The 27,995-nt window shown below is 42.4% G+C and overlaps 1 protein-coding gene across 1 annotated transcript; it reads left to right on the top strand.

The window, feature by feature from the left end:
- Positions 1-86: 86 nt before the first annotated feature.
- Positions 87-27,232, top strand: LOC148033063 (uncharacterized). The gene is made up of 3 exons (XM_087683794.1): positions 87-656; positions 16,654-16,883; positions 26,477-27,232. Exons 1-3 carry the CDS (start codon positions 296-298, stop codon positions 26,753-26,755), a joined length of 870 nt encoding a protein of 289 aa, XP_087539920.1. The 5' UTR covers positions 87-295; the 3' UTR covers positions 26,756-27,232.
- Positions 27,233-27,995: the final 763 nt, after the last annotated feature.

Here is a 27,995-nt window from a genome sequence, read left to right as displayed (position 1 = left end):
AAGTCAGACAAAGAAAGAATTAAATAAATATTTTTTGATTTTATGTGCCAAGGAAATAAATATTTTGGCCAACGTGAACAATAGGAAGTATGGCATACCCGAGATGAACAGAGATGCTGTGGCCTTACAATGACTCGTGAATCCTGATAATGAGTCGTGCGTCGGTCGAGGTCTTTCTGCTGCTTACGGCGCTGCTGAGACAAAGCAACAGTAGCGCGGAACACCTTCTCGTCAGAGCCACGAAGCTGCACCTTCTTCCTTTCACTTGAAATCAGGCCGAGACTCTTCCACTCTGATGGGTCCTCCCGATTCAATTATCGGCGGTGATGAATTGCTGTCTGATCTTCGTCACAAAGTAGTCCTGGTAACAGGAGCTTCTTCTGGGTTGGGAAGAGAGTTCTGCCGTGAGCTACTGCGCCATGGCTGCCGCATTGTAGCTGCAGCTCGGAGGACGCATCTCTTGCAGAGCCTTGTTGATGAGAGTCATGGTTTTGGTCATGCCCATGGTTGCGGTGCTGCTGAAACATTTTCCAGGCGAATAGCCACAGTTCAAATGGATGTCAGTGCTCATGAACCTGCTATAGATGCTACTGTGCAGAAGGCCTGGGAGGCCTTTGGCAGAATTGATGTCCTCATCAACAATGCAGGGCTCCGAGGTATTTCCTGCACTTGCAAAGTCCAATGTCTTGCACCATTGTACCATCCAGGTGATTGATTGCACAGAAAATTACAATCTACGGCAGAAATGGAGTTGGCTGCTTACCTAGTGTGGCTCAGATGGAAGAAGATTTATCTGACAGAGAATTGCTACATTCCTGCACCTGCTTGCACCAACCTCGCTATGCACAAACTTAAAAGGATTAAGTGTCAATATACCCTCAACATTAGATGGCTATTGTGGCAAAAAGTGGGTCCTAAGTATTTAAGCACAACTGCTGTAAACGTTTAGAGACATAATAATGAATGCAGAAGGTTGGAACACATTCGAGCATGAAGATTACTGAGGACTAGCCAGTCAGGCAATTGTTGAGACACTGTTTGAATGAACCCCGATTGAAATCCATTTGTTGCTTGTATTTCATCAGTATGGACTGAATGAGATCCTGAGCATGCATTTCTCTGAAGTAGGGATTGCATGCATTTTGAGAATATCTGGGAACATTCTACTGCACTATCACATATAGATCAGGGAAGAATAAGGAGATTCAAGTTTTCTTTTTTTGGCATCACCTTGTGAAAAGTGTCGGAGAAATGGAAGAGAGAGAGAGGGGAGAGAAACTGCTGACAACACCAAGAGAAACACGCATATTGTCAGTGAACATGACTATATAAAACAGAATCGAGATAATTCAGCACAAAGAAAAGTAACTCCAATATAGATATGGCGATTCAAGTGTTATAGCAAAGTGAACCACCATGTAGATTACCATGCAAAGCACTGGCCAAATATGAGCACAAGTGAATCAAGTGCAGTAAGGTGGAAGTGCCAAGGGGCATCTATTTGTAAGAAATAAAGCATAGAGACCTTAGGAAGATTCTAGGTTATCATGTGTACAAGTTGGTCATACACATTCTCTAATCGTGAACATATAAACTTGCCTTTAGTAGTGGCCATCTATAGTCCAAATCCAACATATGAAAGGTGGAAGCACATGTGGAAGCAAGAAGAGAGCAAGAACTATGGAGGTTCTAGCAAGAAAAGAGAGATTAGTATGTGGGAACTCCGGCACCCTTGGATCCATTTTGTATTCTTTGGCCTTTAGCCACATCCAAGATTTTAGAGGGGGTGTTAGCAATCACATGTGTCATGCATAGTCATCTCCTGCTTGTGAGCCGTAGTTTGAGTCACGCAGGGACATTAGGAGCTTTGACATTTAGTCTATCGTGTGTGACAAAGGAGGTAGTAGCTCTTTCTAGAGCATGCGTATCTTTTTCACTTAGATTTAGGAGTGTTCACATTAGCTTATTATTTTTCAACTAGAGCATTTCTTTTTTAGTGGATCTAGACTGCATTCACTTTCACAAAGATGTGAAAATTTGATACTTTGCTTAAGATTTGATGAAGTGTTAATCAAGTGTGCAAGTGTGAGATGCATATGTAATGTGCAAGTTAGTTATTTCACAATGATGGGCCAAGGAACCTTCGAAGTCAGTGGCAGTGTCAAAGGCATGTTGGAGCCTGACGGATCTGGACTGAGTGAGCTGAGGGTGAGAGTGTCAGATATTGCACAGAGAGTAGAGAGCAGTAGAATGTTTGGTACAAAGACGAGTGTATCACTTTTTAGGTTTTGATAATATATAAAGTACAAGGGTGTAAGGGTGCATTCACACCCGAGCAATGTAAAAGGCACAGTGAGCCTTTATTTCCAGCAACCTTTCACCTAAAGGCAACATGCCTGAAGATAGAGAAAAGAATTAGCTAAGTCTATGTATGTACAAAGCTGAAAGATACATACACTATCCAACCCCTATCATTTGGTGGCAATGAGCAAACTGCTCGTCTGGAAGATCCTTTGTAAGAAGGTCTGCAAGGTTATCATCTGTATGTACCTTGACAAGCTCAATGCCCTTGCTATCGAGTACATCCCTGATAAAGTGATACTTTACCTATATGTGCTTTGTCTTTGTCTGAAAGATAGGATTCCATGCTAGCATGATAACACTCTGATTGTCACAGTGGAGGATAGGAATCTTTGTAATACCAAGCTCTCTCACCAGATGTGAAAGCCATAAAGCCTCTTTGCATGCCTTAGTGGGGCAGCCATATATTCTGCCTCTGTAGTAGATAATGTGACACACTTTTGCAGTCTAGATATCCGAGAGACTGCTCCACCTGTGTACATGAACACATATCCTGAAGTAGACTTCTTGCAGTCAGGATGGCTAGCATAGTTTGCATCCGTGAATCCAACAACAGATGACTTATGCTTACCAAAGCAGATACACAAATCCTTTGTGTCCTTAAGGTATCTCATGATACCCTTCACTTCTTCCCAATGCTTTTTGCCAGGATATGCCATGTATTTGCTAACTACTCCCACAGCAAATGCAATGTCAGGACGTGTACCAACCATAGCATACATCAAGCTACCAATAGCTGAAGCATAGGGTATCTTAGCCACTTCAGCCTTTCCATCATCTGATGTAGGGTTGTCATCTACACTAAGTTTCACATATAGAGGCAATGGTACACTAATGGCTTTTCCCCCCTTCATATTGAAACGTTGCGAAACTTTAGTAACATACTCGTGCTGTGATAGATAAAGAAGACCCTTCGATTTGTCTCTAAGTATACGCATGCCAAGAATGTGATTGGCCTCACCAAGATCCTTGATATCAAAACTATTGTGTAAACTCTTCTTTAAGGAGTCCAAGGCACGAACATCCTTGCTTGCAATCAGCATGTTATCCACATACAAAACCAAGAGAATAAGATTGCCATTTGCTGCCTTCTTGGTGTATAAACGGTGATCATCTTGAGAATGATAAAATTCCTGAGATTGCATGAATGTATCAAATTTGTGATACCATTCTCATGTTGCCTGCTTCAGCCCATACAAACTCTTGTTGAGTTTACATACCATGTGCTATTTTCCCTCTACAACAAAACCTTCAAGCTGCTGTATATAGATCTCCTCATGCAGATCACCATGTAAGAAGCCAGTTTTTACATCCATCTGTACGAGTTGGCTGGGTTTACGAGTGCCCCTCAGCAGGTGCATTGGCAGGGTGCTCAGAGGATACTTCGGTTTTTGAGGGGACCTCCGACCTCGGGATTTTCTATCCAGTAGGTACAGGTGCTTTTGATCTTGTTCTTGCAGGTTGGAGTGATTCAAATTGGGCCGGTGATGTGGATCAACGGCGGTCTACTACAGGTTATTGTTTTACCTTGGGTACTAGTGCTATCTCTTGGAGTATCAAGAAGCAGCCCACGGTAGCTCTATCTTCGATTGAGGTAGAGTATCGAGCTGCGTCTTCTACCACATGTGAGATTGTGTGGCTTCGGTGGTTGTTGGAGGAGCTTGCCTGCCCCCAGACTCGTCCTACTATCTTGCAGTGCGACAATGAGAGTTGCATTGCCTCGGCACAGAATCCCGTATTCTGTGCCCGGACGAAGCACATGGAGATTTAGTATTACTTCGTCAGGGAGAAGCTTCTGGATGCGACCATTGATGTGGAGTACTGTAAGACTGAAGACAATCTTGCAGATTTGTTTACCAAGGCACTTTCCCAGTCTTTACTTCATCGACATTCTAGATCCCTCCGTTTGCTGCCTTGTCCAGGAACTGAGAGGGGGTGTTGAGAGTCATCTCCTACGTCACATCAGTAGTGCCACGTGGTAGTCTGCCATGTGGCAGCAATCGGACTGCTCGACTGCAGTCGGCTGCATTAAATGCAGTTGACCCGGTTATTTCGGCTCATTTTTGAGGCATTCTTTTCAGCCTTTATAAGGCCGAGTTTCTAGCAGTCTCATGCACTTGTATCTGACAGATTTCAGCCTGCTGGTGATGGAGATTGCGCTCGGGACTGACAGAGATTGAGGTCCTCGAGGTGGAGACATACGCAGATATTTTCTTTGCACCCATGTATAATTCTGCATCCTATACAACATTCTTCACTGTAGATTTTCTGCATTTCACTGTCTCTTTCTCTCTTTCTCTTCTCTCTGTGTTCACTCTTTGTCACGGTCATTCGCTTCCGCATTGCTGTGACACTTTTCTCACATCTTCCGTCACGGATATATGATGTGTTCTATACTAGTCTTCTCACTTCTTGTAGCTAGGAGACTCACTTGGGAGGAGCTAGTCCCATTGGTGCTTGAGCAGGATATGTATCACAGTGAGCCAGATTCTTGCAGAACTCGTGCACATGGCCGTGCTTATGCAACTTTATCTACAAGTACAGGACAAGCCAAGCAGAAAAAAGGAAAGTGGAAGAAGTTGGAGTCATCTTTTGCCTTTGATACAGCTTTTATGGGATAGCATGTAGGATATTCCACGTGTCCTCATTGTGGGAAGACCTTACACCTTGAGGAGAAGTGCTGGAGGATATACCCTCACCTTCGTACGAGAGTGAAAGATGGATCTACATGGAAGCCTTTTTCTACCTTTACTTTGTCACTAGCTATTCCGACTGAGTTGGTGTTTCTACACATTTATCAAGTGGAAGAGCCTTCTTTGATAGTCTTTTCTTTTGAGCAGCCTTGGCTCATTTGCTAGTGGTGCATCAAGTCCTATGACTCCCCAAGGTGATTTACTACAAGTTCTTTGTTTGCCGGAGGGTATTGTCATTGCTAGAGATATTTCTTTGGTGTGTATTAGTGGTTTTGGCACCTTGCCTCTACTGTTTGATCGTCCATCGAGCTCTAGTTTTGAGCCTACATGTCCCGGACTTGGGCTTCTCTCTCCTCTCAGTTTATGGGCTTTCTAGATCCGCGATCCGCGTTGTCTTCATTGAGCCGGCCTACTTTGATGGGGATTCTTCTAACTTTTGCAACCATTATAATCACAATAAAACAAGTTGCAAACAATATAAAGTTAGCACCAATTTCAAACCTACTCTTTGAAATCTATTGTTCCTTTGGGAGGACTACCTCTGCTTGAATTGCATACTTAGCTTCAACACCATTGTGTTTGTGATTGTTGCGTGCTCAAAGGAAGAGTCATTGAGATATTCTATTCATATAAGAGGTCAAATTAGATCTAGAAGACACATTCGAGAATTTATTTATTGGCTATCAATCTTTCAAGGACTTGAGGAACAAACAAAGTGATGGCACCTTATTGCTAAATCAAGCCTCAACTTAAACTAAAGCTACTGTGAAAAGAGGAATTGGGGCACATTGTAGCATCCAATGTAGGCTTCACGATTTGGCCTTTGTGATCATTTTGGTGTATGTAAAAACTAGCTCCACTAGTAGGGTTGAATACTAAAGGCAACTTGGGAAGGCTTTGGAGTTTGACTACATACTTGCCCTAGGCGACTAGAACATGACATTGCAATCGCTCGACAAGTCCCATGGCAATGGCACAATGTGTGGTAAGGAAAAAGACTAATTGAATAAGCTAGTTAAGATATTTTTCTATTGCTGCACTAGTTTCCAATTGTACACCATCTATTCGACAGGTTCCATTCCATCCCCTACCATCTCCTTTGGTGGTTCCCTCGTACCTTCCATCCCTTTCTAAGGGGGACGATATTAGTGATGCGGTTGTGGATTCTGTGACCCTTTGTGTTTCAAAGGGGGCTTTTGAGGATTGTGAGGAGTTGCTTCAAGGTTTCTAGTTTGCTTTGGGTTGATGGCCGACTTGCTAGGATTGAGACAGAGTACATGACAGATTGAGTGCAAAGTTTAGAGTAGGAAGAGTGAGTAGGAGAAGTGAGAGCATGACACACAAAGTGTTTTGGTACAATTGCAAGATGTATCACTTTAGGTTTTGATAATATATATAAAGTACAAGTGTAGGGGTGTGTTCAAACCCGGACACTGTAAAAGGCATGGTGAGCCTTTATTCCCAACAACCTCCCACCTAAAGGCATTTGCCTGAAGGTAGAGAAAAGAGTCAACTAAGTCTATGTATGTACAAAGTTGAAATACACATATACTATCCGATCCCCATAATTTGGCGGCAATGAAAGACTCTTTGTGAGGTTTGTAGGCTTATCATTTGTATGTACCTTGACAAGCTCAATGCTCTTGCTGTTAAACAGTGATCAACTTGAGAGCAATGGAATCCCTGAGATTGCATAAATGTATCAAATTTATGATACCATTTGCATGGTGCCTATTTCAGCCCATACAAACTCTTGTTGAGTTTACATACCATGTGTTCTTTTCCCTCTGCAACAAAACCTTCAGGCTGCTGCATATAGATCTCCTCATGCAGATCACCATATAAAAAAACGGTTTTTACATCCATTTGTATGAGTTCCATGTCTTCAGATGCAACCAAGCCCAAGATGGTTCACAAAGTAGTCATTTTGACTATACGAGAAAATGTTTCATCAAAATCAATTCCATGTTCTTGCTTGTACCCTTTAGCAACCAGGCGTGCCTTGTACTTTGGCAAAGAACTGGAAGTGACTTTCATTTTGTAAACCCATTTGTAGGGTAGCACTTTTTGTTCTTTTGGCAAATGCACCAAATCCCAAGTGCCATTCTTCATGAGGAATTCCTCTCTAATGGCATTGCTTTGTGCCATTTCTTACTATCCTGTCTGTCCATTGCTTCCTGGAAGCATAATTGCTCACCACAATTTGTCAATATGACATAGTCAGGCACATAATTGACATGAGGAACAAACCTATTCGACTGTCTTTGCACTTTGATCAACCTATGGACCCAATGGTTAAGATTTGCTGAATTATTTTGCTTGCCGAGTTCTTCCATCGGCAAAGAACTCTCCACATCAAAATATAAGAGCTGAGCATTTGAGTTACTCAAAGCTGTCCTAAAAGTATCCCAACTTTCAGGCAAAGTGCATAGCAAGAAAGTAGCCTTGAACTCATCATCAATATGGAAATCCAAAGCAATCAGGTGACTGAAAATTGAGTTGAACTTGTTCAAATGTATAGACATGGCTGTACCTTCCTTCATGTGAAAGTCTATCAACTTTTTTAGCCAATAAACCTTGCTAGCTACACTTTTCTAAGCATACAATTCTTCAAGTCTTTGCCACATTGTATATGCTGAATTCAGCTTCTCAGTGTTAAAGAGCAAGTTGTTTGACAATGAGAGCTTAATGGTAGAGCGTGCAAGCTTATCCAAATCATCCTACTCTTCTTGTTCCATATTTGCTGGTTTTATTGCCTTCGTTTTGATGGGCTTCACTTGTTTCTTCTGCACCAAGACATTGTAGCAGTGTTTTTGCCATATTGCAAAATTATGTGCATCCTCAAGCTTCTTGATGTGTAAAAGATTGGTGCTGTCACTGTTTCCAGCCATAATTTGTAGTACTAAATTAACTCAAGAGTCACCAAATGCAAGCCCAAATGTCACACAAGTAACCATGGTATATTGTAAGTACCAACCAAAAGTGAAAATCCAGAGATTGTAGAACTTTCAGATTTGCAAATAGATTTTCAGAATTAGAGAGTGTTTGTTGCTACACTCCACAGGCAATTACAATCACATTTAAAGGTGAAGGCACCAATTACATGTGAAATCCCCAAAATTTGACTGCAATTTTTGCTCCAAAGCATTCACGGGCATAAATTTGACAATTTCAATCAAAACCCCCAAATTATCAGAAGGAAATCCATCTAGATTGCATCAATACATGTACCCAAGTGCATATACCAGGCAATTGTTGCACAAATTGAAGAAATTTTGCAAAAGGCTTAATTTTCTTGGGTTCGGTGTGCACAAATTTTAGTGAAATTGAAGAAATTTCTTTAAAATGTGAAAAACCCCTAAATTTCTGGGCAAATGTGCACCAAATGTGCAATTTCTGAGTCAGATTGTCTTGTCCTACATCAAAGTCCTTAAATCGGGAAACCCTCCCAAATTTCTGGGTCAAAATTGCACACTGTGCTTGTGCATATGAACGCCCGGCAAAGGGGAGAAGGAAAAATTTCAAGAATTAAAAAAAAAGATGAAAAAGAGGACGTCCGTCGAATTTGGGACTTGACTCGTTGACCTGTCCGCATGTGTCGTCAGCTCTGCTTGCCCGCGTTTGTCGTTAGCTTGCCCGGTGTTGAGTTGCGTAGCAGCTGTTGCAGTCCTGTCGACTGCTAACTGCTCCCGGTTGCTTCACCTGTTGCCTCTAACCTTGTGCTGTTGCCTGCGTGTCAACTTCCTTCCGCTCACGTGTTGCCTGCCTGGTTGTGCCGACCTGATTGTAGAATCGACTACTCACCTAGCCTGCAACTCTCTAGCTCACACCTATTCATTGCAACTTGAGAAGCGTGCACGCCTGAACTACCTCTTTTTGGCTCTGATGCCAGTTTGATGGCCGACTTGCCAGGATCGAGATAGAGTATAGGACACATTTAGTGCACAGTTTAGAGTAGGAAGAGTGAGTAGGAGAAGTGAGAGCACTTCACATGAATTGTTTTGGTATAGTGGCAAGATGTACCACTTTAGGTTTTAATAATATATATAAAGTACAACTGTTGGGGTGTATTCATATCTGAACACCATAAAAGGCATGGTGAGCCTTTATTCCCAACATGGGCCTTTCTTTTATGTGGCTGCTCCTTTTCTTCATCATTGAGCCACCATTCCGTGTCACTTGGCCCTTGATCCATGGTGTTTCTATGTAGCTTATGGCACCTTCGATAGTTCCTCATTATCGTCTCATAGTTGAGTTAGAGGCTTGGCTCACCCATTCTCGAGTGGAGTTTTCTTGAGTGATCCATTCAAGGGCTCTCCATTTCCATTGCCCTTTAGTGGCCTTTATGTTGGGAATAAAGGGCCATCGTGTCTTTTATATGTGCATGGGTGTGAACACACCCTTAGCACATTTGTACTTTAATATATATCTATCTAAAACCTAAAGAGATACACTAGTCATTGCACCGAATATCAAAGATGTCGTGCTCACACTCTTCTTTCTACTGCTCTCTACTCTGTGTGTGTGTTATCTGTCGCGTTCACTCTCAGCTTAGTCTGGCTCCATCAAATTGGTATTAGAGCGGGTGACGGGCGTGAGGTAACTAGCATGAGGTGACACGCTTGAGGTGATGAGTGCTAGTCAGGGCGTGCAACAGGTTGCAGGCTAGTCAGGGCGTGTGCAATTAGGTAGGTGTGAAAGATAAGTCGCAAGCAGGCTCATGTGCAGGAGAGGCAGTTGATAGTCTAAGGTTGATGCAGGCCAAACGGGGCTTGCATGCGACTAGTTAGTGCACACATAACCAGGCTCAGCGTCTGTGACGTGGCCACGCCTCCCAGGCATCAAGGTCGACAGGTTCAGGGCTGATGGAACACGCTGCAGGGACACGACAGACTGGATTTGATGGGCTGCGACTGGATGAGACAGGGTGTGATTGGACGGGATGGACTGCAACATGCGGTAACAGGTACCCTGGTAGGTAGCGGGCAGTCCGGCTAAATTTTGTGGGTTAGGCGTCACGTTTTTTGATAAAGATCATGTACCATCTTGTCAATCCAAGAAAACTACGTATTTCTTTGACAGAAGTTGGCGTTGGCCGTTCCAGAACGTCTCTGATCTTGGCCGGATCCACTAAAATTCCTTCTGCTGATACAATGAATCCCAGATATTCAATCTGTCGCTTGAAAAATGCTCACTTCTTCTTCTTGGCATAAAGCTTGTGTGCTCTCATTGTTTCAAGAACAATGCGAAGCTGGGGTTCATGATCTTTTTCCTGCTTAGAGTAGACTAGGGTATCGTCAAAGAAGACGAGTACGAAGTCATCAAGATAGGGCCTAAAGATATTGGGTCTTGGTCAACGCTAGGACAAATTTGTCACGCCTTCTTTTCCTGTTCAATATTTTTTCTTTAAATTTCTGCAATTACTTTACCGGGCGTTCATACGCAAAGACACAACAGTGATATTTGTCTCAGAAATTGCAGGAATTTGTGACATTTTCCCTCCGACATTTGGGGCTTTTCATGTACATGCAAGAATTGGGCCGAAATTTACCCAATTTCTCGACATTGATGCACATTGGATCCCGTGCAATATGGAGCTTTTGTTGTTTGGGCGAAATTTGTGCGCCATTTGATCATTTCATGTACATGCGGGTTTAATTCCATACAATTTGGATACCTAGCACTTGAAAGAAATTTGGGGGTTTTGCTGAAATTGCTCTATTTTGGCAAAATTGGCCTATTCTATGCATGTCAGAGACAGTGCAGATATATGGTTGATGCTTTGAGCACAAAATTTTTGGGGCTTTTGACCATGCATGTCCAATTGCAGCTAAAATTTGGGACTTCTCATGTAATGTGATGTATTTGTCCTTGGAACAATTGTAATCAGTTGTGGAGTGCTGTAGCACAAGGTTTGGTGCTTCTGAAAATTTATTTGCAGATCTGAAATTTCTGCATTGTGGTTATTTATTGCTGGTTGGTACTTGTTTGTACCTTGGTCACTTGTGTAATAGTTTGGGCCTGCATTTGCTGAATTTTTTGGTCACATTTGGGCTGAAAATCATGGCTGGCAGCAGTGACAACAGTCATCTCATGCAGATTAAGAAGCTTGAAGGAGTACATAACTTTGCAGTTTAGCAAAAATAGTGTTATAATATCTTGTTGTAGAAGAAGCGGGAAAGGCCAATTAAGACCAAAGGAGCAAAGCCTGCAGATATGGAACAGGAAGATTGGGATGAGTTAAATGAGCTTGCACGCTCAACCATGGAGCTACCGATTTCTGATGCGATTGAAATTTTGGCAAGATTGGCTTGTGCAATCCACTCGGAAGTTATGTTTGATGTAATTTGAGCAGTTTGAGCAGAGAAATTTTGGGGCTTTTGACCGCGTGAGTCAAATTTGTGCCCGTGGATGCATTTGGAGTAGAAATTGCAGCTAAAATTTAGGGCTTTCTCATGAAATTGATGTATTAGCTTGTGACACGGTTGCAATTGCTTGTAGTGTGCTGTAGCACACATTTTATACCTATGAAAATTGATTTGCAAATCTGAAATTTTTGAAATTACTTGATTTTTCATTGCTGGTTGGTACTTGCTTTGTACCATGGTAATTTGTGTGACAGTTGGGCTCACATTTGTTGACTTTTGAGTCACTTTTGAGTTGTTAATCATTGCTGGCAGCAATGATAGCAACAATCTTTTGCACATTAAGAAGCTTAAGGGTGCACACAACTTTGCTGTACAACAAAAGCAATGCTATTATGTCTTGGTGTAGAAGAAATAGGTGAAGTCATAAAGACAAAAGGGGTAAAACCAACAACCATGGATCTTGATGAGTGGGATGACTTAGAGGAGCTTTCATGCTCTACCATAGAACTTAGTGTTAGACACTTTGCTCTTCAGCATAGAGAAATTGAAATATGCCTATAATATGTGGCAAAGACTTCATGAGTTATATGCTTACAAAAGTGCAGCCAGCAAGGTTTATTGGTTGAAAAATTTGATGGATCTTCGTATGAAAGAAGGTACAGCTATGTCTGTACATTTGAATGAGTTTACTCTATTTTCAGTTAGCTGATTGCTTTGGAGTTTCACATTGATGAGGAATTCAAGGCAACATTTTTGCTATACACTTTGCCTGAAAGTTGGAACATTTTTAGGACAACAATGAGTGATTCCAATGCTATGCTGTTATGTTCAGATGTGGAGAGCTCTTTACTCATGGAAGAGCTCAATAGGCAAAATATTTTGGCAAACAAGTTTCCAATGCACTGCATACTAGAGGCAGATTCGAGTTGAAGGGTATCTCTGACAACAAAGTACGCAACAAGTCTCATTGAAAGAATGTAGAATGCCATCATTGTGGCAAGAAAGGGCACTTCAAGCGAGATTTTTTAAGTAGAAGAAAGAAAAGGGCAAAGGCAAAAGCACTGGTGATAATAATAAAGAAGAGCAATGTGAAGATAGAGGAAGTCTATGTAAAAATCCACCCCAAAATGGTATCATAGAGCGTATGAATAGGACTATTTAGGAGAAGGTCCATACCATGTTGTCTCATGCTACATTACCTCATTGATTTTAGGCAATGTCTGTCATGATAGCTGTACATTTGATAAATCGGTCATTGAATAGGTCGTTGGGGAGGGAGAGTCCCTCAAGAAGTGTGGTCGGGCAAGCCATCTTTGTATGCATATCTAAAAGTGTTTGGTTGTGAGGAATTTGTGCACATATGCAAGGAACAATGCAGCAAATTGGAGCCACCAAAGTCTTGTAAATGCAATTTCCTAGGATATAGTGACGAGGGAGAAATGGGGTATAAATTATGGGATCTCGAGAAAAGGAAAATTGTACGCAGCAATGATGTTATCTTCCGGGAAGATCGTATGCATAAACAACTTGAAAAGACAAAGGAAGTCAGAAGGGCTGTGTTTCAAGAAGAAATACCTGTAGAATAGCAAAGAGTGCCTGCTGTACAGCAGCAAATACCTGTTGTAAATGACCCTATAAATGCAGGGAATGATGCTGAAATCGATCAGCAAGAAGTTGCCCATAATATACCATAGTTTCAGCAAGAAAATGTGTCATTAGAATAGCTAGAACAGGTAGGACAGCATGCTGAATCATTTGAATAGCAAGTTGTTAATGCAAATTTGTAGGCTGAATAGTTGGCAAAGGCTGATCATTGGGTCCTTTTATACTTGCTTTGGTGTGAACACACCCTTAGCACTTGTACTTTACACATAACTATCACAAAAACCTAAAAGAGGTACAACTCTTTGTACCCACATATCGTGCATCTCACTCTCTCTCACTGTCTACCGCTGCTCACTCTTTCTTTCTCTCTGCCATTGCCATTGTTGAATATCATACCTTCATTGCGCATTGGCCACCACGCTCTTTGCTTTTATTAGGTTTTGGTTTTGGTGTAGGGACTAGTGATGATACGAGGCAGGCCTTATTGCTACTGTAATAGCAGTGGTGACAATAACAACAATGGCTAGATGAAGATAAGCGTGAGTTTGCAGCCATGGTAGGCAATTGAGCATGAGATGAAGCACTTTAATGGGCATAATGTATTGGCTTATTTGCATGTGTATGCAGAAAAAATTGATTTTTTTGGGGGTTCCACAATGTCGATTTGGAATGTGGGCATTGAAAGAGCAGATTTCAGCCTAGGCAAGATTGAGATTGGGAAAAGTTTAAAAAGGCTCTGAGAGAGGAGTTGTTCTTGGAAGATATTGGTTTGATTACATGCAAGACATTCATGGATTGGGTAGAGAAACCCAACAAAGATCGTGCAGCTGCTACATTGCTGTGTGAATTTAAGAACAAGTATGCAGAGTTGGAGTTGTTAAATAACATGCTCTAGAAAGTCAGAAGATTTGAAAGCCCTAGATCCTACCTTGCAAGAAAGGCTGGGGGATCGTTTGGAAGATGATACAACAGAGACAGGGTTGAAAAAAGTTTGGTCACATGTAATTGATGCTATTAATAGGATTATTAAGAGGAAAAGAATGAAAGCAAGACTGCATGTAGGGGTTATGCTTGCCGCCTCTGGCAAAGAATCTACAATGAAATCTATGTGCCTATGGCTATACCTATAGTTCCAACATTGAAAGAAGATGCTTTGGATAATCGATCAGTCTGTCATTCTATTATATTAAACTTTCCAGTAAGATTCAATGCAGATTATCTCTTCATTCTCTTCTCTCTTGCTGTCTTTTTCTCCTCTCCCTATTCATGTTTCTCTTTTGTTGCACTCTCTCACAACCCTATCATCTAGAGAGGCTAAGTACTAAGCAAAGCTTCTACTACATATGAGACCATCTGGCTTCGATAGGTGTTGGGAGAGCTTGGTTGTCGTTAGACCCAAATCTACCTCTCTACAATGTGAGAATGAGTGTTGCATAGGTCTTTTATAGAACCTAGTGTTTCATGCACAAACGAAGCACATGGGGATCTAATACCAGTACATCTTGTGAAAATCTTGGATGGTACCATTGAGGTGGAGTACTACAAAATGGAAGATAACTTGGTGAAACTCTTCATCAAAGCTCTTTCTCATGGTATTCTTTGATAGCAAACCCTTTAGCCACCAATCGGGCCTCGTGTTTGTCCAAAGTACTACCACTATGATATCGAGTCTTAAAGAGCCGTCTAACACCAATCACTTTTTGTTTGGTTGGTCCTAGTTTCAGCTCCAATGTAGCATTCCACTCAATGGCTCTACGTTGATGATCATGCTGTAATGCTTTCCTAACAGAATGCAAGATCCTTGTCCACTAGGGCATGGATCACTCCTCTACGTGTGCCTGATTATGACGAGATCGTAATGGCCCTTCTTGCCACTTCCACTCCTCTAGGATACTGTGGATACTTGCATCACAGAGAATGTAACAAGTCCATTGAGGAGGAGTTTATACTTCCTTTACTCCTTTGTTTTGAATATTGTTTGCGGTTAGCTAGTGCAAACTCCTTCTCGGGATCTTGATCCTCCAATGGCTCTACTTGAATTGGCTATGGCTAGCAATTGTTGGTTTGCTTAGGGATTGGCCCTCAATTTGCTCCTTGGATGACAAATTCTGCCCCAGACTTAATATTAGTTAACTGGCTGGTAAATTGGTTTGAAGGCCTACTAGTTGCCATTAATAGCAAAATGTATTGAAGATTGAAGGAGATCAGGCTAGATCTCAATGTACTTCATTCTTTTGAGAACAAGTTAAAGAAATACGACAAGAGGCGCCGGTTTTGGGGCCAATTGGGTGTCCAATGTCCAAGATTAAGGGGTAATGTTTGCATTTTCAGTTTATGTGAATCTTATGCTTGCTGTAATTAGTGCTTAATTAGGTTATTTACCACCCTATTTGAGGAGGAAGGTTGCTTTCATACCTTCCCCTTGAAATCCTTACAATTGTCCTTGATTGCACTGCTAATTAGTCAATGCCTAGTTTCTTATGTCACCATTGACACCAATGGCTAATAAAGTGATCTAGTGCCTCTCAAGTACAACTTATTTCAGCTTTTGCCTTTGACACCTATTGACATGTTGGGATCCTTGGCCTGTCATTGTGAAATATCTAACTTGCACATCACATATGCACCTCAGATTTGCACATTTGATTAACACTTGATCAAATGCTAAGCAAAGCATCAAAATTTCTCATCCTTGTGACAATACACATGGGTTTTGCTCACCCCAACCTTTGGTAAGCCATGACCCAGTCACTCATGAGCCTCTTGTTAAGGTACACGTGGTTAAGGTGATTGAACCAAGCATGCTAAAGCTCAGTTTGGGTGTGATTGAAGCATTGCGAATCGGAGATGGTTGAATGTAAAAGTCCACAACAAGTCCTTGTCCAAGAACTTTGCAACTTTGCTTACGGAGAGTTGATGGAAGCCAAGATTGGGAATGTATAGGACCTCCTATGTAAAGGCACCACCATGCCCATCGAGGATGATCTCAATATCACCTACTCTGAGAATTGGGATGGAAGAGCAGTCTCCAATGTAGACATTATCTTGCATCAAATGACAAGTGGTCAATGCCTTCTTTGAACGGAGGCATGTGTGGTGGGAAGCACTATGGTCCATGATGCAGTCACAAGCTATTGGGTTTCTGTTTAAGCAATACCAGAAAATGAAACTTTGGATATGAGCTTGGATGCTGAATGTGAATTTTTGTTTAAAATGATACTCTGATTTTACGTACCACAACTGATCAGCAAAGAGCATTACAATATAATTGCATATGCAAGGGGAACTGATTTTAAACCGGTGATTTAAATTTATGATATGTTCCAACTTTTATCTTAGACTATGTTTTGCTGAAATTTGTCTCAACTCTTGCGTCTCTTTGTTCTCCAGTTCTGACACCTAGTCCAGTATTTTTAACTCACTGTTCTTGAATGAAGATAATAGCATTAAGGAAAATGATTGGTGCCCAAGTTTGAGTTCTCAATTATACCTCTGGTGTAAAATCTTTTGTTTTTCCCCTGGATATGTACAAGGACAGTAAGAGTACTTCCAAAGTGTAATCAAGTATGAAGGACAGTAAGAGTACTTATGAAGTATAATGAAAATATTTGTGGCTTGTATGATAGGAACTGTCAAATCTCCGTTTGAATTGGAAGAAGATGAATGGAACAAAATAATGAGTACAAATGCCAGAGGGCTCTGGTTAGTGAGTAAGGCAATTGGGAAAAGAATGACTGCAGCAGGCCTGAATGGTTCCATTATCAACATTTCAACTGTTGCCAGCTTGGAGCGTGGGCTTCTACCTGGGGCTGTTGCTTATGCTTCTTCTAAAGCAGCTGTAACTCATTTGACAAAGGTACTAAACTTGTATCCTGAACAGCTTGGCTTTTTATCATTTGCATATAAAGCTAGATGCATCATCGAAAGGCGGGATGGAAGTTTTTGGAATGTTTTCTCTATAGTTTAAAAGGTCTTCTTTTTTTGATACAAATCAGAATGGTTAGTAAGGCCATTCTTAGCTTGGTTTATACACCAACCTTACATAGATATTCTAAAATCCAATGATCGAGCTTGATAACCAGCCAATTGTGGCCAGATCAGCAACTTCACTTTGAGGCCAAGCCCTCAATATTTCGAGTGTCCACACTAGCATTGGCATTGATCACCATCAATCACTGAATTAGAAAAATTGTAGCGAACCAAGTAATGTTTGGGCTGATTTGTATTGCAAAGTTAAGCTGATCAATGGATTCAACCATGGTCAACAGATGCTAGAGAGCCCTGAAATCTCTGAAGGATTAAGCAACAAAGGGTTGTACAACTGAGCCTCCTATATGTAGTCAATAGCAGAAGCACCCCCAGCATTGTACAACAATCCTTTACAGCCAAATGAAAGGAGGATGAAACAATTCCAGAGTGTGTTGTACCGGAGATGGATCCCAAATACAGCAGCAGCAGTCCACCAGTGAGGATGTGGATGGCTGTAACAATGACAGCTGTCCTCTAAGATGCGAAATGCATGCTCTGGAGGCAGCCATGGGTGAGGCGAGTAGGTAGCAAAATGCATGTGGAGGCAGCCTTGAGGAATGGCCCTCAAGTTCCATAAAGTATAGTTAGTGTTTGACCACCCTCAAGGGTACTGGTGATGAAGTAATGACAAGATAATGAAACATGATGAGGAAGTGATGAGATACTGCTGCTGGTGTTGAGTGGAATAAATGACTGCACATGTGCAAAGTTGGGAATGCTTAAGAAACAAAAGGGAGAAATGCTTACATGATGCAAGGGTTTTCACTTGAGTGAGTGCCCAATGCGATTTCAGGCCCCAAGTGCACACTTCACAAAACACAAGGCAATGCAAGGAATAATACATGATGAGGTAAGCTGCTGTTGACTGGAATAAACAACTGCACATGTGGTTTCAAGCTGTCAATGCTTAAGGAACAAAAGAGAGAAATGCTTACACGATGCAAGGGTTTTGACTTGAGTGAGTGCTTGATGCGTTTTTAATTAGAAAGGTAGACTTCACATCGAGCTGATAAAAGCGGGATATCTCCTATGGCTCTCCAGGGCAAGAACGGCCTTGATGGTAGCCATCCAAGCTGTAGGTGCAAAGGTATCATCGAAATTGGCCTCCAACTCTTGTTCCACAGCCTTTTGCCAATGCTGGGATTGCAAAGCTTCCTTCATAGTAGTTAGTACAAGTAAGCTTGGTGGAATGTGCTTGTTTTGTTCGAGATCGCCATGGGTCATCTTGTGGTTGCCACTTAGAACTCCCTCAATCCTTGGATTACGAAGTGTATCACGTGCCAAGCAAGGAGGTCAATAGTCCCCTCATCACTTTGCCTCTAATGAATTCTTTGGAACATCCATTGGTATTGACTCAATGGGTGAACCTAGTGGTGAAGCAATCTCCTCCTCCATTGATGGTGGAGCTGCAAGAGGCATAGGCTCCAAAGACATTGGCTCAGGTGCCAAACTGTCACGTGGATCTCCAAGTATGGGATGCTCAACACTCCCCTTTGTAGCTGGAAACTCTATGAATTGAACATCTCGGCTTATATAGACTCCTCGTGAAACGGGATCATAAAGCCTGTATCCTTATTACATTTCCATTTCTTTTTCAAGCAAAGCAAGAGAGTTGCATGGCGTTTGGATTTTCCATCGTCCTACTAAAGTCATCAACAATTACCATAAAATGCAAACTTCCCATAAGGGACTCCGTCCTCATCCATCCACATAAATCCATTGAAACAAGCTCCAAGGTCTCCTTTGCACTTTGCAAAGTCTTGTTGGGAATTTTGTGCTGCTTGTTGGGAATCACATCTTTGTGCTAGTTGCCACAAATGCAAGGCACACATAGTTGGCGGCTCACCCCAATCTCTTCAGTACACACTCTCGAAACTTGCCCATGCAATCTTATGTCTTAGTGGGCCTTTTTTTGCACCACTATCCCTCTCAAAAGTGCTGCAGCACTTGGTAAACTTTGTTGTGATATCACGACACAAAGGGAAACCCTAATACACCTTGTGGATAGGCAGTTTGCAATCCTCCAAAAACCTTGGCTCCAGATGGTGTACATAGACCTTGCTGTTAAAGGCTGATGAATTCTGCATCTTATAGGCTCTATTCTCCTCGTGTCTTGCAGAAAGATCATGTCAAATCTCCATTAGGAACTTGGAAGTAGTCCTTATCAAACTCAACCATAAGACCAAGTGCACAAATCTTGTTCATTGAAAATAGATGATATCCCAAGCTTGGTACATAGAGAACTTCTGATGTGTGAGCACCACCATGCCCATTTGGAATTAGTTGCATATCACATTGTCTTTGATAGGGACTGAAGAGTTGTCACCAATGAGAATTTGGCATGCATTGGACGTATATGGGCAATACCATTTGTAGGAGTCATGTGTCTAGAAGTGCCATTGTCCACAATCCTTTCATGAGGCTGTGGTGCCATCATCATTGCATTAGAAGCTGTTGGTGTCGAATCCTCAACCAACTCCAAATGGGGAAAGGCAGTAGATGGAGTACCCACCGTTGGAGTCCATAGGTTTCTCCTTCTTGGTGTTCTTCTTTTCTTGTCATGACAATCCTTCCAATGATGTGTCTTGCCACAAATGTGACAAATAGACTCCTTGGCTTTGTCTTGCTTGGTCTTCTTGTTCTTCTCCTTTTGTTGAGAAGATCAATGTATTAACACCTCTGTCTTGGGAGTGTTCTGACCTTTGAGTTGTTCCTCGTGATCAAAGACTATCGAAACCAACTGTCTCCACTTAAGGGTGTTTGTCTACTCGAAAGCACTCAAGGCAGAGTAAAATGCACTAAATTGGGGTTGTAACTGTGAGAGAAGAGTTATCATCATGTCCTTTGAGGTAATTGCCTTCCTTGTGTTCTAGATCTACATTTCCAATTGTTGAAGCTTATTGACATGCTCTTGCATGGAAGCGGACCTGGACGGGTTCAACCTCCACATTTGTACCTCCCAAGTTACATGGGTGTCAAGAAAAGTGGTGGGATGGTATGCACTCATACCATATCAGAGAGATAGTAGGGTTTGTTCAGAGAAACATAGAGTATGTGCGGCAAACACAAATAGAAGAAAAAGTCAGAAACTCAGAAGAAGAAGAGTGAAGAAGAGGATGAATGATGAATCATTGAATCATGCTCAATGAATCAAGCTGATATAATGGAGCCGAAGCTCAAAGATGACTACATTATCTTGGTTGATCAAGCAGTAATATCTGAAGGAAATCTACATTGTAGAGGCAGCAAAATGCAATCTCTGGGTAGTAGGGTGTATAAAAGATAATGCTGAATGATGTAGGAAGGGAGAACCAGCTGTAGAGGGAGTGAAACACAGTCCTTATGGGCCGTAGAAGATGAGGAAGAAGATCAGCTGTAGATCCATACTTTGGAAGATGAAAATCAGCGCACAGCTTACCAAAAGATCAAATGCAGCCCTAGAAGAACTAGGAACTACAAAACACAAACTGTAGAGTGTAGAGGATGCTCACCGGAGCTGATGTTGGAGCTAGGAAGGGTGAAGACTGCCAATGCAGCCCCAAGATTGACACTAGGTGATGGAGGATGATGCTAGGTGATGGGAATGCCTTCAGACTACAAAATGCAGCCAAGAGGGCTATCACCAGGTGAAGGAAATCTAATGCCAACTGTGGTGTGAGATTGCCAAGGAGCCTGGGGATGATGGGTAGTTAGATGATGAAGACTGCACACAACCTGCAAGAGGAGAAATAGGTTGCTTGGGAGTAGAGGAGCATGGGCCATGAATTGCAATATCCTCCTTGCACGGTGTGAGCAGTGGAGGAGAGGTTGAAGAGGAGATGAAATGGGGGAGAGGATGTGTCAGAATGAATGAATGTGGAAGATGTGGAATTTGGGGGGGGGGTCACGTTAGCTTGGCTTATTTTGTTAGGCTGTCATCTCTTGGTTGTGGGCGCTAGTCAGAGTTTGAGAGGGACATTTGGAGCTTTGAATCTCTACAGCCAAACCACAACTTGCAAGAGGAGAAAGAGAAATAGGCTGCTTGCTAGCAGAGGAGCATGGGCCATGAATTGCAGTATCTTCTGCGCAGGGTGTAAGTAGTAGTGGAGAGGCTAAAGAGAAGAAATGGGGGAGAGAATGTGTCTGAATGAATGAATGTGGAAGATGTGGAAGGGGGGGTAGTCATGTTAGCTTGGCTTATTTTGTCAGTTTGCCATCTCCTGGTTGTGGGCGCTAGTCAGAGTTTGAGAGGGACATTTGGAGCTCTGACTCTCTGCAGCCAACAAACCACCTACAAGAGGAGAAATAGGGTGCCTACTAGCAGAGGAGCATGGGCCATGAACTACAGTATCCTCCTCGCAGGGTGTGAGCAGTAGTGGAGAGGTTGAAGAGGAGAAGAAATGGGGGAGAGAATGTGTCAGAATGTTTCTGTGACTGCATTAAATGCAATCACAGTTGGCCAGCATCAGTCCACCAGTTTTTGAGTTTTTGTGCTATATATAGGAGGCACAGTCAATGGGCAGATCATTCACTTTTCTGTCTTCCGGGTTCTTCGTCAAGTGACTGCAGTCTTCTTCGTCTCCATTGTGGACAGCAGGCTGCACACATCCATCTCCGTCACTGTCATCATCTCCGTAAGTGTCATCGTCTGTCACTGTCAAAAGTGGTGTCATCATTATTCAGCCTGATCCAGTGGCCTCATTGACGCTTTGGGCTGTGCGTAGGGACTGATCATTCACTTTTCTGTCTTCCGGGTTCTTCGTCAAGTGGCTGCAGTCTTCTTCGTCTCCATTGTGGACAGCAGGCTGCACACATCCATCTCCATCACTGTCACCATCTCCGTAAGTGTCACCGTCTGTCACTGTCAAAAGTGGTGTCATCATTATTCAGCCTGATCCAGTGGCCTCATTAACGCTTTGGGCTGTGCGTAGGGACTGATCAGTCCTCATTGTATTCTTCAGCCTTCTTCTTTGTTCGGTGCAGATCATTCTTCTCTTTCTCCTTTCTCTTCTTCTCTCCTTTTCTCACCATGTTTATGCTTCTCTTCCATTGCGCATTCTCACATGGTATCATTTCCTACATGAGGACATGGAGTTTCCAGCCAAAGAAGAGCTGTGGGATAGCTAGAGGCCGAGGAGGGTGTCGTATTTCCTTTGGTTTTTGACACATGGGGGTCTGGTGATTGGGAGTTGGCTGGCCCAGATGCAGCAGGATGGAGGCTGTAAGCATTGCCCATAGCAACACTTGGAAATCCCAAAGCACTGTCTTTGGTCCTGAGAGGCGGGACAGCTCGTGGTGGAGAGGAGCTTGCCATATTCTTTGCCGTGTGGTACCCAGCCTTGGATGTATCTCATGGGGGGCTTTTTGCTGACAGATAGTCAGCCAGGGCCGTCACCTTCTGTATGAGTCCTGGATGCAGGACACGATTTTCATCATTGAGGCTGGGTTTTGCGTAGTGGTCGGCTTGGAGGCTTATATAATTAGCCACATTTTACTTGCAAAAAAAAAAACAATAGTAGTGCACGTGGTGTTGTCCACTTGGGAGATAACTATGCATGTAAAATTGCATGCATTGGCAGTGTGAAATTGGAATTTTAACACAGCTTCGTGTTTGTTTTGCATAATATGAGACATATACCTCAGCTCAAGAAGAGCTTGATAAGCACAGGGCAGCTAGATGATGAAGGCTATCACACCACCTTTAGCGATAGCAAATGGAAAATTTGTTAGGGCTTTTGCATTGTTGCCAGGGGCTCCGAAAGTAATACTTTGTATCCTTTGCATGTATCTAGTGTGCGTGACCATGTGGTCGCCATAATTGAGCAACCAAGTGTTTCTTCGTGGCATAGCTGGTTGGGACACATGAGTCAAACTAGAATGAAAGTGCTTTCTCGCTTGGGTTATTTTCCGTCTTTGAGGTATGCTGATTTTGAGTAGTGTGATCATTGCATTTATGGTAAACATGCTCAAACATCACATAAGAAATCTCTTTCTCAAAGTTGTCACCCTTAGAGTTGGTATATTTAGATGCTTGTCAAATGCCAAGGTTATCTCTAGGGAGAAAGAAGTATTTCGTTACCTTTGCTGATGATGCCATATACAAAGTATGGGTTTATCCAATCCGTCACAAAGACGAGGCCTTGGATAAATTTAAAAAATTCTTGACACTTGCTGAAAATCAAACCAGCAAGACATTAAAGTATCTTCGCTCTGACAATGGTGGGGAATATGTGTCCAAAGCCTTTTAGGACTTTTGTGAGAGCAAAGGGATTAAAAGGGAGCTCACCACTCCTCATAATCCACCCCAAAATGATGTTATAGGGCATATGAACGGGACCATTTAAGACAAGGTCCGTACAATGCTGTCACATGCTACTTTACCTCATGGGTTTTCGGCAGAGGCTGTTATGACAGCCATACACTTGATTAATTAGTCACCAAATAGGTCTTTGGGGAGGGGCTCAGGCAAGCCACCTTCGTATGCTCACTTGAGAGTGTTCGGCTGCGAGGCATTTGTGCACATTCGCAAGGAAGAATGCAACAAACTTGAGCCAAAGTCATGTAAATGTATTTTCCTAGGATATGGTGTTGAAGGTGAGACGGGGTATCATTCCGGAGGATGTACCGATAGGACAGCAAAGAACGCTTGTTAGAGAGCAGCAAATACCTGCTATAAATGTCTCTAAAAATGTAGGGAATGACGCTGAACATGATCAGCAAGATCTTGCCCATGACGTACCACAAATTCGGCAAGAAGAGATGCCTTTAGAACAACTAGAACCAATTGTACAACATACTGAATCTCCAAAACAGCAAGCTGTTTATGCAGATTCGCAGGCTGAACAACCAACAAATTTTGACCATTGGGTTTGTAGGTCGACCAGAGTGCAAAGACAGCCAAATAGGTTCGTTCCTAGTGTTAACTATATGGCTAATTATGTCATGTTGACAAATTGTGGTGAGCTATCATGCTTCCAGGAAGCAATGGACAAAAAAGACAACAAGAAATGGCATAAGGCAATGCTGTTAGAGATGGAATCCCTCATGAAAAATGACATTTAAGATTTGGTGCATTTGCCTAAAGGGTAGAAAGTGCTACCATGCAAATGGGTTTACAAAATGAATGTCACTTTTGGTTCTTTGCCAAAGTACAAGGCACGCCTGATTGCTAAAGGGTACAAGCAAGAGCATGGAATTGATTTTGATGTAGTCAAAATGACTACGTTGCGAACCATCTTGGGCTTCTCAAAGAGAAGTAGCTGAATTGGTGAGTGGTTTGAGAGGATCATGCTAGATATGATGCTCGTTAAGCTACACTTGTCCCACATGGCTTTCCCCATAATCACAATACCCCAGCCTTGAACTGACTGGGCCCACTGCTCCCCAATGCATATGGATATTCCGGCTTGTGTTTGTGTCCCTCCCATCGGTGTGCCCAATAGGTGGGACTTTGGCATGTAGTAGCTTCCTACAACATCAAGATATTCTCTTGGCTGAGAGATGGTGCTCTTGCAAAATGAGAAAATCAATTGTTGCTCCTATTAATACTTTGTGCAAATCTTACCTCATGAGGCTCTGGCCTTGCCTAAAGGGTTCTCTAAAGCCTTGTGCATTCCATGAGGGTATCCTCATGGAGTGCATCTCAGCCTCAGACTAGTGTGGCTTTGCTGCCCACACTTGTCTCTATTGTCTCCTAGCATACACCCTCGTGTCCTCTTTGCCATCCTTGCTGCAAGGTGTAGTGGGGGGGAAGTCCTCGGAGCATGCATCAGAGTCCTCTATCTCCTACTTGCTCTCCTATGACTTCCCTCCTTCCCCAACCTACTGGGTGTCAAGTACTTGGATGGGATTAGCTCTAGGATCTCCATGTGGCGAGCTATGAGTTTGGGAGACAGTGGAGAGTCTACAGCCTGGTGTTGTTAGAACTGGATGCAAAAATGGAAGCGTATAGGTATGGTGTTATAAACTGTTGAACACAAGATAGAAGAGAAAGGACAGAGAGAACAGAAGAACACTACAAAAGAAGAGAACTTAGAATGCTGAGAAAACGGAATCCATGTACCAAGACATGAGACATTACAAAACTAATGTGAGTCATTGGCTGTGAAGGCACTGGCATTGGCTTCTCTCTCCACAGGAACCTGCAAAATGATGAATGACTAAGGAGGAGGAGAGAGTAAAAATAAATAGGCCAAATATCAGCCATAAATGTGGGCTGGTTGGCCAGCATTAATTGCTGGCATAAATTGCCATAAAAGAAAAGGCTAAATAAAATGCCTAAATATCAAGGTGCCCAGCCTACTGAATCACATGCACAGACTCAGCCATGAACTGACATATTTGCTAACAGGTGCATCCCTTGGGTCGTTGCTGGTATCACTGCCTCTGTGGGCTGTCTCATCTATCTGTGGTGCTGCTGTAATCTGCGGTGCTGTCGTGATCAAGTGATGGTGTGAGGTATTTGTTGAGGCCAGGAAAGAGATGGTGATGGTAGTGCCATCTACTTGTGATGAGTAGTCCTGGTCCTTGATCCATTTGTTGAAGTAGGGCATTGAAGATCAAGCAGGTTGGTAGCAATGCCTGCCTCCATCTGCTTGAGTGAGCCAAATTGGAGTGTGAAGCACCCCTTTCCCAGGGGTACCCCTCATGTGACCCTGGTGGGAGTGCTGATAAGAGCAGATTGGATGGAGTCTTTGAGAATGCAAATGGGTGGGCAATGTCCAACCAATCTGCAGGTTAGAGAAGACACCTCGAGGGCCATCACACTGTCTCTAAGTGCTAGCTATATGTCCAGAGTGAAGCAAATCGGCAGGAAGGCATCGGTTGAGTGTGTGTGGGGGCTGCACTAGAGCCCCTTGGTGGTGGTGAGGCACCCCTTGGTGGTGGTGTGGGCAAGCATCAGTAGGAGAGGGAAAGCGCAGGCTTGGTTGATGGGTGGCAAGGCACGAGAGTCCAAAGAGGCAGGATTGGCGGGTGGGAAGGTGGCAGAGTTGGCAGGCAAGGAAGTGGCAGGAAGGCAGCAGGGTTGTCAGGCTCCAGGGTCAACGCAACCAGTTGGCGTCAGTCTTTCGTCAATGCAGGTTACTTGCCTTGCTTGAAACTTGTCTAGTTTTGCAAATAGATGAAAAAAAAATCTGTTTTTTTGAATCTAGTAGTAATAATCATGTGGCTCAATTATTAAATGTATGTAAGGATGTGTTTCCCCTAGATGATTTGGTGTTTCCCCTAGACGATTTGCCTGCTTGTCAGGTTACGGTACTGAGAGAGGTGATATAGACCATCCAATAGGAACTGACTAAGGATGCTCACCCAACATCTTAACTACATTATAGGCTTAGTGAAACACAACACCAAGTTTCTAGAATCCTCATTTTAAAGCTCTATTGCAGAATAAGCACATGAGATGCATAGCCATGAGAGCTTTTGACTTCTGGTTGACAGACGATGGCCTTTGAGCTAGGAAAATACAATCTGCGGGTAAACAGTATAGCGCCTGGGCTCTTCGGGTCAGAGATAACATCGGATCTACTGAGTCAGCCATGGGTGCATGAAATTGCACCAAAGATGGTTCCCATGCAAAGACAGGGAAGAGTGCATCCAGATTTAACTTCTCTAGTGGTCTTGCTGGCTAGCGACTGTTGCGATTATATCACAGGGAATGTTTTCGTTGTCGATGGAGGTCAGAGCATTGCAGGCATTGCCCTTCGTTCTACCTTGTGAACTCTGTAATCTACTTGACAGAAATTACATATCTAGATTTTAAATAATGTTCAGAAAATTTTCAATTATGGTACCACATTCCCCTTATCTCGCTAGACTAATTAAACTTAGTATTGTTTTTGACAGCCTTAAGCTTGCTTTGTTTGTCTCTTATTGTTGTTTTTGCCAACCATTGCCTCTTGTCCAAAATCCCCTTCAGATAAAAAGTCTTATTATACTTCCTCTCACCTCCCTTTAGCAATTATTACTCCCACATGTAGAGATTCTTTTTGTACTTTTCAGAGAAGTAAGAGAGAAAAAAGTAATTGTGTCTCTTACATGAAGAGTGGTCCCATTGAACAAGACTAGTACAAGATCACCTACATGATTGGCAAGGTGTAATAAGACCAATCGCTTGCTTTACACATGTTTCTTTAGTTGAGATTTCAAACGGATGTGTAGAAAAGTTGATTGGAAAAGTGGTGTCTAGTGTATCTGTATAATTGTTCTCACACTTCATTCCTTTTTGTTGCTAAACTTTTGTGTTATTATTAGTTCTTTTTGTATGAAGTAAAAGTTTAATTGAAATATACAAACAACAAGTATACGACGAAGTACATATAGAGACGCACTTTGTAGTTTTCAAAGAAGGAAGAAAAAGAAAAAATAATTGTGTCTCTTATATAAAGATTGTTCCCATGGAACAAGGCTAATACAAGAGCACCTACAAGATTAGCAAGGTATCATAAGACCAATTGCTTGCTTTACGCATGTTTCTTTAGGCAAGATTTTAAGAAAAGGTAATTTGGAAAGTGAAGTGTCTAGTGTATCTTCATAATTGTTCTCACACTGAATTCCTTTTTGTTGCGAAACTTGTGTGTTATTGTTAGTTCTTTTTGTATGAAATAAGTATAATTGAAATATTTGAGTATATGGTGAAGTACTCAAATGTGCAACAAATGTATGGATACACGATGTGTGTGCAAGAGAAGAGAAAAAGATGAGAATTTATGCAAGAGGTGCTTCTCACTCACTCACTACTCTCAAGCTATGGGGGTTTCATCCCTTGGCCTCTCTCTTTTTCAAGTTCAACTATCCATTTTTACATGGCTTTGGCTCTTTAGTGTAGATGGATGGACCTGCTTGTGAAGCCACTTATTCTATATGTCGAATGGGCGTACATGACTAGAAAACTAAAATATGACTTTGGGAGATTATATTGTGTATGTTTTATTAAAAGGTAATGCAACGGGGTTAAATA

This window comes from Lygodium microphyllum, chromosome 8 (assembly GCF_053477565.2).
Source record: "Lygodium microphyllum isolate KBCC chromosome 8, Lygodium_microphyllum_v1.1.10, whole genome shotgun sequence".
NCBI lineage: Eukaryota > Viridiplantae > Streptophyta > Polypodiopsida > Schizaeales > Lygodiaceae > Lygodium > Lygodium microphyllum.
The sequence above is the reverse complement of the archived record's forward strand: the minus strand, read 5'-3'. Positions and strand labels throughout refer to the sequence as shown.

Coding starts and splice junctions, on each gene's coding strand:
- LOC148033063 (XM_087683794.1), top strand. CDS start 296: ATGGGTCCTCCCGATTCAATTATCGGCGGTGATGAATTGCTGTCTGAT. Junction 657..16,653: donor CAACAATGCAGGGCTCCGAG/GTATTTCCTGCA, acceptor CTTGTATGATAG/GAACTGTCAAATCTCCGTTT. Junction 16,884..26,476: donor CTGTAACTCATTTGACAAAG/GTACTAAACTTG, acceptor TCTGGTTGACAG/ACGATGGCCTTTGAGCTAGG.